This window comes from Bos indicus, chromosome 17, assembly GCF_029378745.1.
Source record: "Bos indicus isolate NIAB-ARS_2022 breed Sahiwal x Tharparkar chromosome 17, NIAB-ARS_B.indTharparkar_mat_pri_1.0, whole genome shotgun sequence".
Lineage (NCBI taxonomy): Eukaryota > Metazoa > Chordata > Mammalia > Artiodactyla > Bovidae > Bos > Bos indicus.
In genome coordinates this window covers 40,782,582-40,803,461 of record NC_091776.1, presented here as the reverse complement: position 1 = coordinate 40,803,461, position 20,880 = coordinate 40,782,582, and the positions used below count along the sequence as shown (strand labels likewise).

General features: G+C 36.0%; 1 protein-coding gene across 9 annotated transcripts in view; it reads left to right on the top strand.

Annotated features, from left to right (window-relative positions):
• TMEM144 (transmembrane protein 144) overlaps positions 1-20,234 on the top strand; it is a 69,084-nt gene extending 48,850 nt beyond the window's left edge. For 4 of the 9 annotated variants that reach the window (XM_070769199.1, XM_070769200.1, XM_070769198.1 and 1 more), the window contains exons 8-12: positions 793-911; positions 3,735-3,854; positions 6,186-6,352; positions 11,212-11,265; positions 16,652-20,234. In XM_070769199.1, the coding sequence (XP_070625300.1) occupies positions 793-911; positions 3,735-3,854; positions 6,186-6,352; positions 11,212-11,265; positions 16,652-16,735 (544 nt within the window). In that variant the 3' untranslated portion in view covers positions 16,736-20,234. The remainder of the gene's footprint in view (positions 1-792; positions 912-3,734; positions 3,855-6,185; positions 6,353-11,211; positions 11,266-16,651) is intronic. The other 5 variants (XM_019978009.2, XM_070769202.1, XM_070769205.1 and 2 more) reach the window with 5 other exon arrangements.
• Positions 20,235-20,880: the final 646 nt, after the last annotated feature.

The following is a 20,880-nucleotide window of genomic DNA, read 5'->3' as shown; positions in this document are numbered from 1 at the left end:
ATATTAATCATCTCCCACCAAAGTCAATGAAGACTGTTGCTTCATGCAGATATAGCCCAAGTATGAAGGTCCAACATGATTCTACTGCTTAAGGCAAAACATTTTCTTTTTACAAAAGTAATGTTTTATCTGAAATATTCAAATTATTTTATTAAGGAATTTCCTGGCAGTCCATTGGTTAAGACTTGGCGCTTTTGCTGCTGTGGACCCAGGTTCAATTCCTGGTCTGGGGAACTAAGATTCTACAAGTCACCCAGGATGGTCCAACTTTTTGGGACCCCATGGACTGTAACTCTCCAGGCTCCTCTGTCCATGGGATTTCCCTGGCAAGAATACTGGAGTGGGTTGCCATTTCCTCCTACAGGGGATCTTCCTCACTCAGGGATCGAACCTGAGTCTCCTGCACTGCAGGCAGATTCTTTACCACCAAGCCACCAGTGAAGTCCTAATGTAGTTAGAGAGCCTTGTTTTTTCATGTCACTTGTAGACGATGATGGCAATATTCTCACCTATGTAATGACAATTTATAATAATAATCCTTTACAGTGTCTGTAAATCATGTCCTTCCACCGTTAGATAGCGAAGGGCTGAAGCTGTGTCCCAGCAAGGTACCTGGATGCTGCAGGGCATTCCTGGGACTTTTGCTCATCACCCCGATTGAGATAGATGGGTAATTGCTACGTGATGCCTTGTGATTTACATTTTGAAGCATGCTTTAGATATGAATCCATTTATGTGTGGCAGAAATATTGCTTTGGGCCAAGATGAATAGAAATGTATTTGTTTTTTAAGGGGCTGCAGTCTCGCAGTGATATCTGGAATTCTCTATGGATCTACATTTGTGCCCATCATTTACATCAAGGACCACAGCAAAAGAAATGATAGTATATATGCAGGGGCAAGCCAGAATGGTGAGAGGAAAAAGTCATTTTACTTCATAAGTGAACTCAATACCTGTGTTTCTACTTTAGACTATAAAAAGAAACGGACTGTGGTAGATATTGGTACATAGATTGCTTGATGGAAATACAATGAAAAATCAAGTTAAGAAGGAAAAAAAGGAAATTTTATCTGAGCCAAACTGAACATTATAACCCGGGAGACCCACTCTCTGAAGCTCTGAGAACAATTCCACCTGTTAAAAGTTGAAGGCACTTTTAAGACAAAGGATGTACATCAAAATGACATACTGACATTTCACATAAAGTTCACCAAGGATACATAATCTAGGGAAGCATAGTACAAAGTGAACAGCGAGTCACCATGACCCCCTGCAGAGCTGGGAAAGAATGTTACTCTTTTAAGAAGTTATTAATACATCACTAGCATGAGAAGAAAGAAAGAAATTGATCTTTATGGTCAAGCAAGTGCCCTCATCTTTGAGAAGCTCTGATTAAAGTAAAATGCAGGTGCACACTTTGTGTTGAAGAGGGAGAAAGCCCAGACAGACACAGACAGAATTTTATGCTTAAGCTTTCTCATCCCATCTTAAAGTATAAATTTCCTTTCATCAGATTTGATCTTACTTTGTCATTGTAAGTGGTGAATTAGAAGGGCCCTGGAAACTAAAAGAAATAAAGGACTATTTCAATATTTTCATATGATCTTCAACATACTAATGGAATCGATTTTAGTCAAGATTCATTTCAGCTACTCGGATTTTAACATATGGTTTCTGGATTTGCTGCAAGATTTGGAGGTTATTTTCCATTTTGATGATCTCTGGGAAAATGTGTGTTCTCTTCCTCTTTAAAAAAGGAACTGAAGTGTAGCATACAGTGCTTTCAAATCAAGTAAAGGTCAAAATATAGCCTGCTTAGGATATTATTTTTCAAGCACAAAGTAGTACATTGAAAGACCCAATGTAATGCTTGCAAATTGTCTCGGGTTCTAGCGATAGAATTCCTCTTTCAGACGTCACCTCCACACTGCGTGCAACAGCCTTCTACAGGCTCAGAAGGAGATGAGAGGGTCTAGTTCAGGATCCTGTGATTATATTGAAATGTGGCTCACATCTATGATGATAAAAGGAGATAATGGTTAAGTCGGTTCTACCTGAGTGGCATGGAAAATGAATGTCATCTGTGTTCAGATAAGGGAGAAGTTTGGAGGGCAAGTCACGAGGGGCAGATGGATGGAAAAACTGGGATCTGAACTCTAATTGAATGGATTGACTTTGAATAGACACCATGGTTTGTTTTTTCCCTTATATGTTCAGCCCCACAAACAGTTCCCAAAGTACTTTTATTACCTTCTGTGTTTTTTAAGATTTTATGCAAATATTTTTTGTATTTTTATTCTTTTTGTTTTAAAGGATAAAAACTAATAAAAATAGAATCACTTAGGAAAAATTAAGAGGGAAGGGAAAATGAATGACCAAGCAAAATGGAACCATGAACGAGTCTTAAAAACTGCACCACACTTGTACACTTGCTAGTAATGAGTCATAAATTTGGCTCCAAGATTCTTACAGCCACAAAGGAAATCAGATCAGTCCCAGAATTCAGCAAACACAAGATAAAAACAACTGATTGTTCAGAAGCACAGTTGTTCTTGGTTCTAGAGCATAATGAACAATGTCCTTAACAATCTCTTCACATAAATAGTACAATCAGGTCTAAGGGATCTTTTTATGGCAACTCAAATGTAGTCTAATAGAAACACACTTTATTTTGATTCATTCAAAACTCATTCAAGGGGGCATAGTTTTTATTTCATTTATTTAATGATCACGTAAACACTATATACTGTATCTTGGGCACTCTTCTAATTACAATAATAACTTGATTGGCCCTCATAGCAGCTTTACTGTTTGGGTACCATTATTATCATGGTTTTACAATAAGATGAAACAGAGAGATATAAGTTAATTTACTTAAGTCTCCAAGTTAGCAAATGGTGGATTCAGGAGTCTCACCAGGTGGTCTGTGTTTCTGATCGTTAGATTAAGCTGCCTTTTGTGATGGTCTTGGGACAGATGAGTTATGATATGACTCAGAAGAATAGACAAGCCCTTTGACTTTCAAGCTCTCCTCTCTAAGCATGGCTGCTCATCCTCTAGATTTAGTTGAAATACTGGGCCCAAAGTGACCTTCCCGGCCAAGAACCTGCTATACCCATCTCCATGGAAAAGGACCATCTGCTTTCCTCAGTGGAGTTGGGTTTCTCAGAATTTGGGCCACCATCTGTGTATTAACTTCCCCATGTAATTAGTTTTATAACAAATAATTAAATCCCCTGGAATAACTTCCTGAATATCCTTCTGTATAGCTGCAACCTGGACACTGGTTTCCAGATTGATCAATGCAACCTATAAAATCAGCTCTGCCAAAGTTCTTTACATACTACCCCCTAAATACCGTCTGCTTGGAGATTTGCTAGTTTCTATAGCCATCAGTAATATTAAGTCTGAATACTTAATATACTTAATTCTTAAAAAATGAGATATTAATGTTATATTCACATAATGTTTGTCATTTCTTACTTAGCTTTCCAAGACAATATAAAAGCCAGCCTTTTAGATTTGATTATAGTAACCAACTTCTTAATATTTTAAATATGTTAATTAAAATTCTCTATAAATAGCATGCAGGAAAATAGTATGATAAAATATAATGAATGCTTCCTTTACAATTGAGGTTAATTTTGGTGAGCTTGTTTTATTCTTAGAACTCTGAATATATTTGAAATGACTAAAATGATATGCTTGAGATTTTTATAATCTGTACTTCCAGATTTAGACTACGTTTTTGCACACTTCAGTGGCATCTTCCTCACAAGTACAGTCTACTTTCTGGCCTACTGTGTAGCCATGAAAAATAATCCTAAACTACATCCTGAAGCAGTCTTGCCAGGTAAGAATCTTTACTACAGAAAAATCTTCCTACGCTTTGAAAGCATCATTCCCTATTAATTTAGCTTGAATACTCGTCTTCTGGAAATGAAGCCATTCTGTGTGTGTGTGTGTGTGTGTGTGTGTCTGTGTGTGTCTGTGTGTGTCTGTGTCTGTGTGTTCCTTCCCTCAATTGCTCTGGTTCAGTTCACCACCAAATATGGAGGACTTAAAAACTATGAAACTGTATTTGAAATGCCAAGTCATTAATGCTAAACCCAGAACTGGACCAGTGAATCTGAGATTGTTTCCTCTGCTGAAATACCTTGTGTGATAAGCATGAGACTTTAGTATTTCTTCCTCACTAAGGATACACATTAAAAGTCAGAGTGCTGGGGCTCTTTTATTCTTAAAGGTATCCACAAATACAAATCTGCAGTCACTTGGGAAAATAAGCATTTTCTCCAAAAATTTAGGAGAAATTATTTTAGAGTTTAAAAAAGGTATGTCAAATGAACATGCTTTGGATTTGATCAGTTAGGCATTGTTGGTTTTATATATATATATATACATACACACACATATATATATGATGAAGAATTATAATTTCTCACTTATTTAGGTGTTTACTATAATTCAACTTGGAATATAGATTCACAAGTAAAATTTTTTAAAGAACAAAATAAAGCATATGCCAGAGATTTGCTTTGAGTGCCTGATTCATTTAAGCCAAAGTATACCATTACACTGGAGAAGGCAATGGCACCCCACTCCAGTACTCTTGCCTGGAAAATCCCATGGATGGAGGAGCCTGGTAGGCTGCAGTCCATGGGGTCACTAAGAGTCGGACATGACTGAGCGACTTCACTTTCACTTTTCACTTTCATGCATTGGAGAAGGAAATGGCAACCCAATCCCAGGGACGGGGGAGCCTGGTAGGCTGCCGTCTGTGGGGTCGCACAGAGTCGGACACGACTGAAGCGACTTAGCAGCAGCAGCAGCATACCACTATACCATTGCACCATTTTATAGTACAGAATGTTTACTATAATTCAGACATTATAGTAATGGTATAATGTGTAGATGTAAAAATGGTAGAATTCTTACTGAATGTCTAGCTAAAATATCCTGAAATTTTTAGCTAGTATCTTTATTCAAATTCCAGATTTTTTTCCCCCTTAGCTAAGCATCATTCTGAATTTCACATATTTTTATATTGTCACTAGGGAAAATAAGTATTTTTTTCCAGAAAGTTAGGAGAAATTATTTCAGAGTGTAAAAAAGTTATGTCAAATATACATGCTTTTGAATTTAATCTATTAGGCACTGATGGTAATGTATGTGTATATATATATATATATATATATAGAACATGGATCTTCTTCATTTTAGGCAGATTCTTTACCATCTAAGCCATCAGGGAAGCCCATATATGCTCATATATGTATGTATATACACACATATATAATGAGAAATTATATATAATAAGAATTATAAATAATATATAAATTATACAAAGAAAGTTATATATAATTGTATATATATCAAACCCATGTCTCTTGCATTGCAGGCAGATTCTTTACCATCTGAGCCACCAGAGAAGCCCATATAAGCCCATATATATATATATATATATATATATATATACTCAACATATATACAATGAGAAATTATATATAATAAGAATTATAAATACATAAATTATAAAAATTATATACAATTCAATTTAAATATGTATTATGCGTTAAAGATTAAAATTAATATACTTTAAGTTAATTATAAAAATACATTGTATATAAATATAATTTCTCACTTAAGAATTTACTATAATTCAATATGGAATGTAGGTCCACAAGTAAAAATTTTTTAAAGAACAAAACAAAGCATATATCAGAGATTCACTTTTGAGTGCTTGATTCATTTAAGCCAAAGAGTGCCACTACCCCACTATACAGTTTTGGAAGAATGGTAGAATATTTACTGAATGTCTAGCTAAAGTACCCTGAACATTTTAAGCTGGTATTTTTATTCAGATTCCAAGTTACACCCCCCCCCCCTTATTTAAGCATCATTCTGAATTTCACATAGTTTGACGTACATGGCTTAGAGTAAATGGTGTTTTCAGAAAATATTCAGACCCAGTACCTTCCCTGGGTCCCACTCCATTATCCAATCTTTACTGCACCTATTACTTTGGGTACTTGATTTAATGTCAATAAGGTAAAAGGTGATCCTTACACCTAGTGCAGTCACAAAAAGAGAAATGATTTGTTTTCCAAATGGTCATAAACATGACTCAAAAACCCATGTTGGCTGTCGGTGTTAATAGGAGTGTGTGATGTGTTCACTTTAGTAGTCGTTCCGCCGGGAGTGTGGACTTTTCTGGAGAGGTATGTGGTTGGCGAACGCGTCTGTGTTTCAGGGTTCCTGTCCGGAGTCCTCTGGGCGATCGCCACCTGCTGTTGGTTCATAGCGAACCGCTCTCTCAGTGCTGTGGTCAGTTTTCCAATCATCACTGCCGTAAGTAGCTGTATTGCATTTCCAAATTTTTGTTTTCCAAATGTAAATCACACTTTTCTGAAGCTTTCTTAGTGAATCACTGAAGTCTGTCATGGAGTTTGATTTTTCAGGAGTACAGTCAACATAACAGATGCATGTGGATAAACTGACCCCTGTAGTCTCTTGTCCTTGATTGCTAAGGGAATGTTGCTAACTTCATTTTAACAAGTCTGTTCATCTTTGATGCCTTTGCAGTTTTTGTTTGGTCATTTTGCCTAATTTCTTTTGGGATACATTGTAATTTGCTATTAATAGGAATGTGTGTGCTCAGTGACTCAGTTGTATCAGACTCCGCGACCCCATGGACTGTAGCCCACCAGGCTCCTCTGTCCATGGGATTTTCCCAGCAAGAATACTGGAGTGGTTTGCATTTCCTCCTCCAAGGGATCTTCTTGACCCAGGGACCAAACCCACTTCTCTTGTGTCTCATGCATTGGCAGGCAGATTCTTTACCACTGAGTCACCTGGGAATCTGACTGATAACAATGTTTATCTCTATGTATTAGTTTATAGATATAAAAATGCTTTTGTGTATATTGTCACACTTGAATCTCATGGCATCCTTGTGAGACAGAGAGTACTTTAGCCCCTCTTCATAGTGTGTGTCAGTGTTTTAAAGAAGGTTTTCAGAAAGTGCTGAAGCAAAGTACTGTCTCTTGATGGTGCCATTTCTCATGCATTCATAATGTAATTTGCTTCATCTGGTATTTTTGAGTGCCAGACAGGTAGCACATAGTCAGGTAACAGAAAAACAAAAATGTTTCTTTTGATGTAGATAGGACTAGTATTGATAGGATTGTCCCCGATTTGCAGATGAGAAAGTTGAGACAGTAGCTAAGAGCATCATCTGAAGGGACACAGCCACATGGACATCTCAAAGCTTCTTAGTATAGAGTTTACTGTACACAGGACTGCTTTCTGCCTTCAGTATAAAATCCAATTTAAAATGTTTTAGGTTCCTTATGGTGCCAGGACTGACATGCCTACACACGAATTAATTGCTCTTATTTCTACTCTTGGTATCTTAGATTGTTCAGTTGATTACCTGCCTCCCCTGCTTCCTAAATCATAATCACAAATAAAATTTGCCTGAAACATTTTAGCCACACACCTGTGCAAGCATACAAAACTGAATTTTTAAAATACATTGTCTAGTCTAAAATACAACTACATAAAAGTTTGAAACATCCTTCAATTTTAATAGGAATCTGGGTTTCAAATAGCATATTTTTGACAGTTCTACTGTGTTCATAAAATAGCTTTAGTGTACAATTAAATTCACATGATAAAGGTTTGGGGTTTTTTTAACTTAAAGGACTCACATTTTGACATTCTTAATCTGTACTGAGGGAAAATGTTATCAAAATTGAGCAGATTATAAGGAATAGTTTAAGTCCTCATCATTGGAATGGTAAAAACCTGAATTTTTCCCCAAAAAGTGTTTGTTTTCATTTTTTCAAAGATATGTAGTGCAAGAATTGACCAATATAACAGGAAAAATAGTAATGGGCAATGGGATGTAAAACTTATCAGTGAAATACTTAAAACTAAATGAAATTAAACAAATTTAAACTAAATTTGTAGAGTAAAGTATACAATGTGGTATGCACCTCGACTAGGGATGCAAATGTTGCATGACAGTCGTATCCCACTATATAAGGAAGAATGACATGTATTGAAATAGGTAAGTCATTAATCACGTCAAACTTAAACTTGGTCATATGACAGTGATTTTGTCATTCAATCAAGCTATCTTCTTGAACAAATGTGGATTCTTCAAAATGAGTTTGAGGCAACTTTCTGTAAAACACACAGATACAATTAAGTCACACAAGTCACACAGAGGGTAAACAGTCATGTGATTAAGCATTTTTTTTTTTACACATTGTTTTGCTTTGTGCTTGCAGAAGTGGGTGAGACAGTGAGATAGTTAATTCTTTTTGACTGGTAACATTATTTCCTCAGAAAAGACTATTTTCTAACACTAATTTTTTTTTGGTTCTTTTAAAAATACTGAATTCTTAATAGAATTTATCCTGTGGGTCCTGTATAGGAGACATGGAACAATAATAATAATATTCTTCACAAAAAATTTATAGTAGATAGATATGATTTTCCTACTATTCTTTCTTGTGTTAAATTACAGTGAAGACTTAGGGCAAGACATGACAGCCAAATGCAATGCAAATACATTGCTGAGGCAGGTGGGCGTGGGTGGAGGGCCGGTGGGAGTGGTCTCTGTGGCATCTGGAGACTGACCTGTCAGAAGGATGACTCTTGACCACTGTGATGGAAGCAGGCAACTCACCCCCCTGGTGTGGCTTCCTCTGGTGCCTGAGGATTGTCTCCTGGAAGGGACAGGTATCTCTGGGAGGTGAGGGCCTAGATCTTTACTGCTACTGGACTCTTGCTTGATTTCATTGTCATTATTCAGTTCAAAGATGGCCTTATCCGCATGAAGAAAAAGGTCAGCCATAACCTCCAGGATCTTACTTTCTTCTTTATTTTCATCATAGAGCTAGATTTGCTTTAAGTTTAACTTTTTGATGGAAAATTTCAACCATACCCACCACCCAGCTTTAAGAAGTATGGATCTGGCTAATCTTGTTTCATCAAGAGTACATTTTTCACATCCCAGCAGCATACTTTTCCTCCCAAGGACATGTATTTCCACTGTTAGAATCCATTGGTGACTAAACCAGGAGTTCCTTGAAAGCATTATTTGCTTTTCCTTGGCAAATATTCAATTAAAAAGCAAAAAGGTGAAGAAAGAAGAAAAGCCCATGTAGCAGGACAAAGGGCTCTCTTTCCAGTCTTCCTCAAGGAGCTTAACAGCCAACTCAGCTTCTCCAGAAGGGTCAGCCTCTCCAGATGGCTCCAGCTCACCTTCTTTTCAAAAGTCAATTTATAAATGTGTCAGTTCAGTTCAGTCTCTCAGTAGTGTCCGACTCTTTGCGACCTCATGAATCGCAGCACGCCAGGCCTCCCTGTCCATCACCAACTCCCAGAGTTCACTCAGACTCACGTCCATCGAGTCCGTGATGCCATCCTGCCATCTCATTCTCTGTCGTCCCCTTCTCCTCTTTCCCCCAATCCCTCCCAGCATCAGTCTTTTCCAATGAGTCAACTCTTGGTATGAGGTGGCCAAAGTACTGGAGTTTCAGTAATTTGTGTTAATTTACAACAGAAAAATGCATGATCCCAATGCCAAAACAGTTGTCTCTTTTGTTTAAGATGCCCTCCCTACTCGCAAAGATTCGGATGTGACTTAGGGACTGAACAACAGCCTTACTCGGATCTCCTTTGCCTGAACTGAGCCAGGCACATTGACTTCTGCTTGGATTACTTCTAGCAAAGCACTACATTGCTCCTTGCAATAACCCTTAAGCCACGTCCAAACTCATATTTAAAAAATCATCAGCCAAAAACCTGCATAGGTCAACGGTACCTCTTGGTATAGTCTTCGCCCACGTACTCTGAAAGGGAAACGAGTTTCCAGATTGAAGAGGATAAAGTGCGATTGGCATGATAACATTAATATTTTGTGCCCTGTGCTATTGTTTCCTCCCATCCTGCCCAAAGTCAGTGTGGAATTGCTAAAGGGCCCAGGTGTTTCTTGTTTGGTTTGGATTTTTGAGGCTTAAGACCATACATCATTGGTGGAAGACAGTTCCTTTGACCTATTTCTCTGGCTCTTTGGATCTTGACTTTCCTGGAACCTGATAAACAGAAAGTAATGTGTTCCCATTGCTTGGCTTACCCGTCAGGAGTGGAGTCCAGCTCTGCTGATCCAGTCATGTACAACTGGGAAACAGGGAAACAGGCTGGGATTGTTTATTTGGAACTCTTCCAGAGTTTGTGCAGGACTTGAAAAGGAATCATCAGAATGCTGATACATCTTTTTCACAAAGACAGCAATTGATCTAAGTTACAATGTTTTCCTTTCTCAGCAAAAAAAAACAATAATAATAATAATAATAAATGCTTTAAGAACTTAAAATTTTCAAATTGCAAATCTTTTTTCCATCTCATTTCTTCTCTTTTGTCCTATATTATTTCATTCCTGTCTTTTTTTCCTGCTCACTAACCCACTGTTTATTTTTCCATCATGATTTTTCCATCTTGCCATAATACTGTCTTTAGCATTCATTAGAGTGAAATGTGAGATATAGCTGATTACTGTCCAGTAATATCAGTTGAAGTGTTAATTGCTGAGTCGTGTCCTACTCTTTTGCAAACCCATGGACTGTACCTGCCCAGGCTCCTGTGTCCATGGAATTCTCCAGGCAAGAATACTGGGGTGGATTGCCATTTCCTTCTCCAGTTAAGGAAAACTTTAAAGTACATGCTATATTTCAAGTCCAAAATAACATATTAGAATTTCTTCAGTTTTGAAATTATCTCATGCTAAAGGAAGTTATGTTTATTCATACACTTGTTCCTATTAAGCCCATTTCTAGTATCTTGAGGAACTAGTGAAAAAGATTATCTATTTGCTTATGAAAATATTTTGTTATAAATCACATTGAAGAAAAACATTCTATGGCACACAATATTCTATCACCATCAAAAAACTAAAAATGAAAACCATAAAGAAAAAAAGGGAAAAAGTCTTCATTTTTCTCCTAATGCTGCTTAGTTTAATTTAATGTTGAGTTTGAATTGAGATTATGAATAGTTTTTCCTGACAATGTTATTATATTGATTTAAAATCAAAATTTATTTGATAAGTGTCAGGTCAGCTCTCCAACTTACTGTATTTGTATAGAGTACAGTTACAGAAAAATAGCCAATTTAATAAATTTTTTTTTTAATTTAAGGGTCCAGGATTTATAGCTACAATGTGGGGTGTCTTCATGTTTAAGGAAATACAGGTATGTACACAAAAGGTGCAGATCCAGTCAAGAAACATATTTAATAGTATGTGTTATTTCTGAAAACTGCAACACCAAAGCCCAGGGCAGAAAACACGTGAATGAATTTGACAGGTCAGATATTCAAAGTGTTATCATCTCTAATTAGAAAAGAAAATACTAACCATATGATAATTATTATGGGTATGTTTTTCTCCACCCCAACCTTAGAGGAAAAATGCTTTAGTTGACTTTATTTTCCCTTAAGAGATTTTGGTTAAATCATCCAATAAAATCAGATAGATAGAAATTTTATCTAGTGAAAAATGTTAGATAAACAAGATGAAAATTTTTACCCCCCAAATTAAAACATCCTTGAGGCAGATGGAATTTGAGAATAGATTTTTTGTTGTTGTTGAATCTCATGCTTTCCAAAGTCCTCCACATCCAACCAGCATCTTTATAGGAGAACACCCTCTCAAGTGTAAATGATGGTGACTTAAAAGTAGTTCTAGGATGTGTGTGTGTGTGTGTTTTCATTAAACATTGTTTTTAAGATTTTTTCCCCTTTACCTTTATTTGTGGCAAAAGCCTTCAGTTGAGGCTGTGTGAATGGTATTTTGTAGTAGTTTTTACTGAAAACAATATAAATTAGAGACACTGTCAAGGCATTATGGATATAATATTTTTTGCCTTAACAAGAAGCAAATAATTCCTCTCTTTAAGAAGATCTGATGTTGCTAACCTCTGGGAGCCATAAAGTGAACATGTCCTTGGAAAATTCTTAAAATGATTACTCAGTTTTAGGTTTAAAACATCATTTCATTCATTTCAAATGAAATGTGTTGACTTAGAAAGTCATAAGATGTTAATACAAGTAAGATTTTCAGGTTAAAGAAGTAATAAATTTGTTTAGAAGATATTTGGATCACAATCTTGATTGCTGTGTTTTTAAATTTACAAGACAACTTAAAACATTTATAGATGTTATTCTTTTGAATATGTTTTTTACTTATTTTAGTTAGGATTGCTTTCCACAAAAAAAAATAATTTTATGCCAAAGCACACTCTAAATCTCTTCACAAATATTTCATCTGCTTCATGAAGGATAATGAATCCTATTTAAGAACTGGATATTATTCAGCATAACATGCTGAAACCTTAGAAAATCACAAGCCTATTTACAACTGTATGTATAAATAAACATAAACTAAGAATAGATTTATTATGAAGCATGTAAAAATTATTTTACAGTATAACAGTACTGAATTAAAATCTTCTTCCCTAGATAGAGGAACTTACTTGAGCAAGAGAATACCTAACCATTGGGCCTACTGTTAATTCTTGAGAGTCTTTTAAAGAGACACATAAAAGACAAAATGACTTTTTAAGATACCTGGAAAAAAAGCTCAGACCAGTTAGAGGAGGGGCTTTTAAAAATGATAAAACATGACCAAGTAGGGTTTAATTCAGGAATGCAGTAATGGATCATATTATGTATAATGTAATTTATTGTACTCTTTTTAGATAGAAAAGAAACTGTGTAATAGTATATATTCAATAAGTATTTACTAAAATTAAAAACCAGTTTTTAATTGAGAGAACAACCTTTAACAATAGGAGGAATAGGGTATAAGAGGAAGTTTAGCTGATATAAGATGTCTATCAAAAACTATGTAAATACATAACTAAAGTGAAACATAAGCATTCTCTGTCAATTATATCTCAATAGAACTGAAAAAATATGAGTTCTCTATAAGTCAAAGATCTTTCCATCATTGCTGTTACTCAGTATTTTCTGGAGATCATAGCCAATGGGCTAAGATAAAATTAAGACATGAGAAAAATAAGGAAAAATATTGTTTGCATATAATATTCTCTTCTTTAAATTTAAAAAAAATCAGCTGAAAATCTGGAGAACCAATAAGATCACTTTGTAAGGCACTGAAATATAAATATTAAATTAGTAACTTTCCAATATGCCATCAAGAACCAATTAAAAAGAAAAAAAATAAATGCTATTCATACCAACAAAAATGATAAAAATGTAAGAAAATTGCAAGAAATGTGCTGAATTTAAGAAATAATTTCCTATACTCCAGAAGCTTACTACAGAACATCAAAGATTGTCATAACAAATGAGCAACTCACCATATCCCTGATAGAACAGCTCCCTGTTGTTATTGGACAGCATCTCCATTCACCATCAGTGTAATTCCAATAAAATCCCAGGGTGTTCCATCTATAGATGTGCAAGCAAGTGCTTGAGTTTGGCCAAGTATGTATCCAAATAAAGAGAGGGAAGGCAAAGCTGAAAGCACAGCAAATTTTGTTGACCTTTTGGGCTTCCCTGATAGCTCAGTCCTAAAGAATCTGCCTGCCAAGCAGGAGACATGGGTTCAATCTCTGTGTTGGGAAGATCCCCTGGAGAAGGAAATGGCAACCCATTCCAGTATTCTTGCCTGGGAAATCCCATGGACAGAGGAGCCTGGAGGGCTACAGCTGAAAGCTCAATGAGTTTTGTTGACCTTTTAACTCTAGTTAAAACACCTTACAAATCTGTCTACAAGCAGAACTTAAGGAGTGTCCAGTGTACTTATCATTCAAAGCAAATGCCTAACGGCCTCTTGCCAGATGACCTAAAGGACAGTTTTAAACACTTTATATGCCAATGAGTTTAAGAGTTTAACTAGACACTGAAACCAACATCCTATTTGAATTTTTTAAATTATTTTTCTTAAAAACAAAACCCTAGAGGGGAAAAAAAAGCAATTTTTTAAAAAGTTTTTATTAAGGTATAGTTGATTTATGACGTTCTATTAGTTTCTGCTGTGCAGCAAATTAAATCAGTTATACATCTACATATATTGGCCCTGTTTTAGATTCTTTTCTCATATGGGTCATTGCGTATTGAGTGGAGTTCCCCATGCTGTAGAGTAGGTCCTTATCAGCAAAACGTTTCACGTTTGTGACTTGTAGGTCCTGTCAGCTATGTCTTGAAGCAGTCCTGGAAGACACACATTTAAAAGTCCACAACCTACAGCAGTGAGGACTTAATCGGAGATCCGAGCACTGTGTGGAAGAGTTTAAAGATTTTATTTCATTTCAATGCCATTAGTGCTTTGGTTGGACGCTTTGCCCTTGTGACATTCTTTTATATCTAATATCTGTTCCTCTTTGGAAAATTTGTTTTAGAATCTCATATTTAGCTATTTTAAGCTAGACCGCCAGTATATTTTTAGCAACACACTTTAGTCAGAATGTCCACAGTAATCCCAATGCAGGGAACTGTGGTAACAATTTACAAGTCAATAGTGACTTCCAGATAAAGAATGAGATGATTTGTCATTTTACTAGCTGTCTCAGAAATCCACATTAAACACTTTTTGCTTTGGGGAGATTGTTAGCGTGCTCTTTCTAAGAGTTAGCATTCACCTTTGACAAAGTAAAACTATTGCTTTTGCCCAAGTATAATTGGTCTTTTTCTCTAGGAGACTAGGAAGTTTGCTCAGATTCTTAACCTTAAAAGGGAAAAAAATTTTAGTCCCTGAGAACATTGTTCTACTGTCTCCAAAGACAATAAAACATAGAGCTTACAACATATTCACATAATTTGGTTGTAAAGTGCTGGTAATTGAGACCCCATATATTGTTTTTCTTTATGTCAATGATCTCATCAGTTGTTTAATTCACACAGCACATTTGGAAATTGAGTGTATTGACTCTTTGAACAAATATTTATTGAGTGCCTGCTCTGCACCAATACTGGTATCTAGGCAAAGGCTGCAGCCTTTAAGAAAAAGTTGTCAGGAAACCTTAAAGCCTTCAGGAGTGTGTGTGTGTTTATGTGTCTCTGTGTGTTGTATGTGAGTGTGAGTAAATTAGCTGCCCTGTGCTTGGCAAGGTTTTATGCTGTCTTTCACTTGTGGAACTTATACCAGAGTGACTTTTGCAGAGTTTGTGCTGGCAGTGAATCAATTAAGCCAGCCAAATCCAACTTAAAAAGACCACTCTGGTCATCAGATAGATGCAGAATCACCTACTCTAACCCAATTCTTTATTCACATGAAAAATGGGGATATACATTTTTGACATTTTGGTTATATATTAATTGTCATTAGTTTTACTAAAAGCTGATAATAGTATCATATGATTTGACTACCAGGAGATCTCAGTGTAATTGAGATCTTGTTCCACTTGCCTCAGAGTATTGGGTCTACATTTAAACCCAATCATATAGACTGTTTAGCCTGGCAATCATTCAGAGGAGAACAGCCAGGACTATGTGGGAGCTTCAAATTGTTCCCTATGAAGGATGGTCAGAGGAGCTAAAATATTGACCAAGGAAAAAAATGCTTCAGGGATATAGCACATTTATTTTCCTGTGTCTGAGGGTTTATCTTGTGGGAGAGAAATTAGAATCGATCTATCTGAACTCTTAGAGATGGAACTTGTGAGAAATACAGTATTCTACTGAACACAGAGTGGTATGTTTATTCATATAAAGATTGGCTGGCATCCTCCGTGGTTCCATCTTTAAGACCAGTGCACCCACATGTAGCTGGGGGAGTCATCTTTGTTTCTATTTCTCCCTTGCCCTTTAGCTTGGTCTCTGTCTCTCCATCTGCACTTCATCCTCTCTTCCCAGGAGGACTGCTGTCACCTCCTCACTGGTCCCCTTGCATCCACTCTGGCCCCCTCTAATCTGTTCATCATCTGCGAAAGTGTGGGCTTTACAAAATGCAAGCCTGTCTTTTCAATATACTTGGCTCTGCCTGTTCCTCTCATGTCTTCCCACTGCTTGAAAAGTAAATCCAAAGTATAACATGGCCTCTAAGATACCTCCTGCTCAGGCATATGCATAGCCTCCAGCCTCATCAAGCCACACTTAATTCACTGCTGCACCCTCTCAGACCTTCTTTCAGTCCCTGGAAAGTACCATGTTTCTCTTACAACAGAGCTTTGCACACACATTCCTTCTACTCAAAATCTGTATTTGAGATTTTGCTGCCCTCCTCTTCCCCCAATTCACTGATACTTAGGAGCTCAACTCAACTCTAGATCTGCCTCCTTAAGATTTTCTTGTGATGCACTTACAATAGCCACTGCTGTTTGCGTGTTACTCATTCCCATCTCCCACATTACACGAGTCACTGAATAGGGGCACATTTTGCTTACCATTTTAATCCCAGAACATGTGGATGGATAGTAGGAGTGCACATGTATTTATTGAATGGGTAATGACAGAGGACCTGAGAACCTGGAAGATTCATACAGAGGGATAATGGAAAAGCATACAGGAGGTAGACCAGATGGTTAGTAAGGTCCACAGAAATCTTGAGAGTTTGTGCTTTTTATACATTTGATTCAGGTCTTCTTAATGACAGTTATTCTTTTTATTACTCAGGGTCGAAAAAACTACCTGCTGATGATGCTTGCATTTTGCATCATCTTGACTGGAGCCTTATGCACAGCTTTTTCTAAAATTTGACAACCACAAGGCCAGCAGATGGCAGCGGTACTTGAGAACACTTCTCTCCTGGACACAAGAGATTGTGCTGAAAATAGAGTTCATGCTCACACAGCAAGTGGATCTTCATCTGTCCTGGATTAGGGTAAATGATTTTCTTTCCCACAAATGTGACACTGAAGGAAAACCAGCTTTCAGTCAAGCGTAAAAATGAGAAGTTCTTCTAATGAACTGTTTATGAAAGTAGGACTTGACCTCATTGTATCTGAAGATGCTGCTTTGACCACAATATGTGTTTACTGGTATATAACCTAGCAAACAGTGTGGCATTCGTATGTAAAAAATTTTGTATGTGTCCACATTTCCAAAATATGAGCCTCATTCATGAAGACAGGCATAAAAATGTGGGGGATGGAGCAGGAAGAAGACTTATATTATGACGGAATTAGGATCCAAAGATATCTGGAGCCTTTGTGAGAAAAAATAAATGTCAGAGTTGGCAAGTGAATGTTAAAAAAGCCATTTCATTATTTTCAGCCCAGACTTATTTTTACTTCAAATTAATGTTGCCCGATTCTCAATCACCCACCCAGTTAGCTCAAAATGCCTTTGATATCTCCAGATAAAATCCATCCTTAGAGAGCAAAAACTTCCCACTGTTGAGAATATATGTGTAACACATATACGTATGTTTACAAGTATACACCCGTAAATACACATGCATATATGAATGTTCTACTATAAATTGGGGGTAAAATCTAGAATTGCTGAAGCAAGATTCTAGCTTATTACATACCCATGAATATACACCCATATATGTATGTACTCTAACTTGTGGAGAAATTCTAGAATTGCTGAAGCAGGGTTGTAGCTTATCACAGTGAGAATTTTAAGGAACCAATACACTCCATTAGATGTACAATTTAATTTTTTTCTGAAATATATTTTTTCTAAAACCTCTCTTCTAACCAGTGGTTTTCTTTAATTTTTAAATGGTAGTTTACACTAGGTCAAAGAAAATCACAACATGATAATTGTCTTTAAGAAAACTGAAATGGAACGGCTATTACAGTGTTTATTACAATGGTTCCCAAACTCTTAAAATAATAGTATAAAAAAAAACTGGAATAGTGCAGTAAAAGTTTCACCCACTCCCACTTGATGATATCACATTACTTTGCTACTTGGAGGGGCAAAATGTATGTGACTCCCTAGCCGATCTGTGTGGGTTTAAATCTCACCTCTACTTCATCTTAATTGTGTGACTTTGGATAAATGTTCTAGTCAGATTCCTCATCTGTGAACTGGGGCTCTTGCTAGTATCCATCTCACATGGTTACCAGGAAGTCCAAATTAGTGAAAATCTATATTTTCATCATTGTCTGGCACTTGGAAAACATTGTATAATTCTCAGCTATTATTATTACATCTTGTTTGAGGGAAAAAGCCTGTGTCTGTAGATCAGAGAATACATTGTAAGAACCGCTTCCCTTACCACTCCCCCACAACCCAAACAACTACTTATACCTGTCTATGAGTACAATTTAAAAATGACACTGCTTAATTGTTGAATTGCAAATATAAATAAATATTTGATTAACATCTTCCAAAATCTCATTTAATTTTAACCTGAAATGTCACTAACTATACTGATAGCTTTGAATAAATTGATATGAAGCAAAACTATTTTTCTCATTTAAATATATTTAATTTTTTTATATTAATGGCATTGAATTACTTTTTAGTTGAGGTTGCAAATTTGTATGCAAAATTTTAAATGTGAAGTAAAGCAGTTGCAGAGGAAAAATGAAAGGAAAAAAAAAATCCCATTACCACTGTATAGTCTCTGCTATCAGGCAGTGCCTATAGCGTTAGTGAGAGTAGTGTTAGTAAAAGTTAGAGAAAAGAAGCTTTTTCAAACTGTTTACCAAGCCAGCACCTTTTTAGGTAGAGACTAGTCTAAATGGGCAATTGTAGATCTCCACTTTCTTTGCTTGCCTTAGGAAGTTAACGCCCATGTCTTTTGAAGTCTGGGGCTTAGTATGGTCAGATTCTTGTGTTTGCATTAACTTTGTCTTTGCTTTCTGTCTCTTTGTGCAGAGAGGCAGCACTTATTCCCAGTGAGACTGGCATCCTGAGTAAGACTTTTCTACTATCACAACAAAAATGCCTGATTACTAAAATTCCCTAACAGGTGTTAAAGAATGAATAATATAGCATTTCCTCTGAACTACCAAATCTTCTTTTAGTCCTGTTATACCCATTTATTTGTACTGATAGAGTTGCTACGTCTTAGCCGTGTGTGTATCAATATTGGGAGAGCTTCTGAAAAACACACTCAGTAAAAAGATGAGTTGTAGAACCATGTACACGGTATTGCGATACCATTTTTAAAAAACTGTAAAAATCAAAGTAATATGTATATTTTCTATAAATTCATATGTATGCAACATGTTAGAAAAACATGTATGCCAAACTCATAAGGTTTGCTTTTAATGAGGATAAATGAGATTAAAATGGCAACACTGGATCAAGGTAACCTTGAGCATTACCTGTAATACTCTACTTTTTATGGCAATGAATTATCTATGTGTTCGTTAATATGTGTTAAAGAATCAACAGCAAAATAGTTCAGAAGCATATGTCTAAATGTTGAAGTAATTAAAACTAGGCAAAGAGAGTGTGGAGGAATGTTACTTTCATCTTTATCCTTTTTGGTGTTGGTTAAAACTTCAAAACAAGAATGCATACACACAGGTACACACAAATAAAAGCAGCAAAAATCAAGACAGTTGGGAAAATTTCCAGCTTGGGAATCCCACCTCCTAAAGGTGGATGCCAGAAACTCACTTTCATGGCCTCCGTGCAGTAGGATCTAAGCCTAGTTCCATGGTCCTGCTTGAGATCCTGTGAGCTACCAAACATACTTGTTTCAGAAATTTGGCCTCATTAAAAACACATACACACACATACACACACACACACACATACACACAAATATCTTTCAGTCTGTTTATTAACTTTAATGAGGTATAATTTGCATCCAATAAAATTCTCCCATTTTAAGTGACCAGTGCTATTTGAGCTTTAGCAAATACACACCCATATAAGCACCACTACACACTACACACAGAACATTTCCAGCAACCCCAAAAGTTCCCTTCTGCCTCTTTGGAGCTAACGTTATGCTCCAGGCCACGAATGATCTGTTTTCTGTCATTCTAGATTGCTTTTTGCCTATTCTAAAATTTCATATAAATGGGATCATATATAATGTACCCTTCGAATCTGATTTCTTTCATGTTCTAGCCATTTTTGAACAATTTTTCTTGATCTCAAACAATTATAATTCACTCTCAATTATTTTCCCTAGTGGAAGAAAGCATATGTGTGTATTCAAAATAACAACAAAAGCAAAAATGACTAACATTTGGAATTATTATATTTAGTGTGTGATGTATCCTGCTCCAGAAATTCACTGTTTTAAATTAACAGTGTAATTAAAAAGACTTCTTAGCTACTCTTTGAGTCCATTCCCATTCTTTAATGTTCTCTTTTGAGGAGCTGCAAAACATTAAGCTGCTTAAACCAGATCACTTCCATTTTCTGCATGTTGAAAAAAAATGCATACTCTTGGGTTTCCTACAATGGCCTAATGGATTACTATCTCTGGGGCTGCAAAGTATGAATGTGCACTTTTTACAAGTGCTCTTGGTGATTCTTATCACACCTGAACTCTAAATTCTTTTGAATCTGTGACTTATACCTTGATATTTAAAGGATTTCAAAGTACTAAGTTCTTACAAAATAAAGAATATTGTCTTCTACCTCTAGAGGAAGAGAGAAAAGTTATTTTTAAAAAACAGGTATTCATTTAATTTTATGAAGGTTTGGGGGAGAAAAAAACAAAATGCTTAAAACCATTCCATTTAAGTGGTATTTTTAGCAAAAAAATAGCAATAATAATAACTGGGCATTGTATTATTATTTTTGGTTCAAACACTTAATTTCCATATGTTGAATCATCTCCAGGTAGTGGCCACATCTATTTTCAGTCATATATTCATTCTTTTTTCCTTCTTTTCCCATACAGACCATTACAGAGTATTGACTAGAGTCGCCTGTGCTATACAATAGGTTCTTATTAATTATCTAGTGTATTTTAG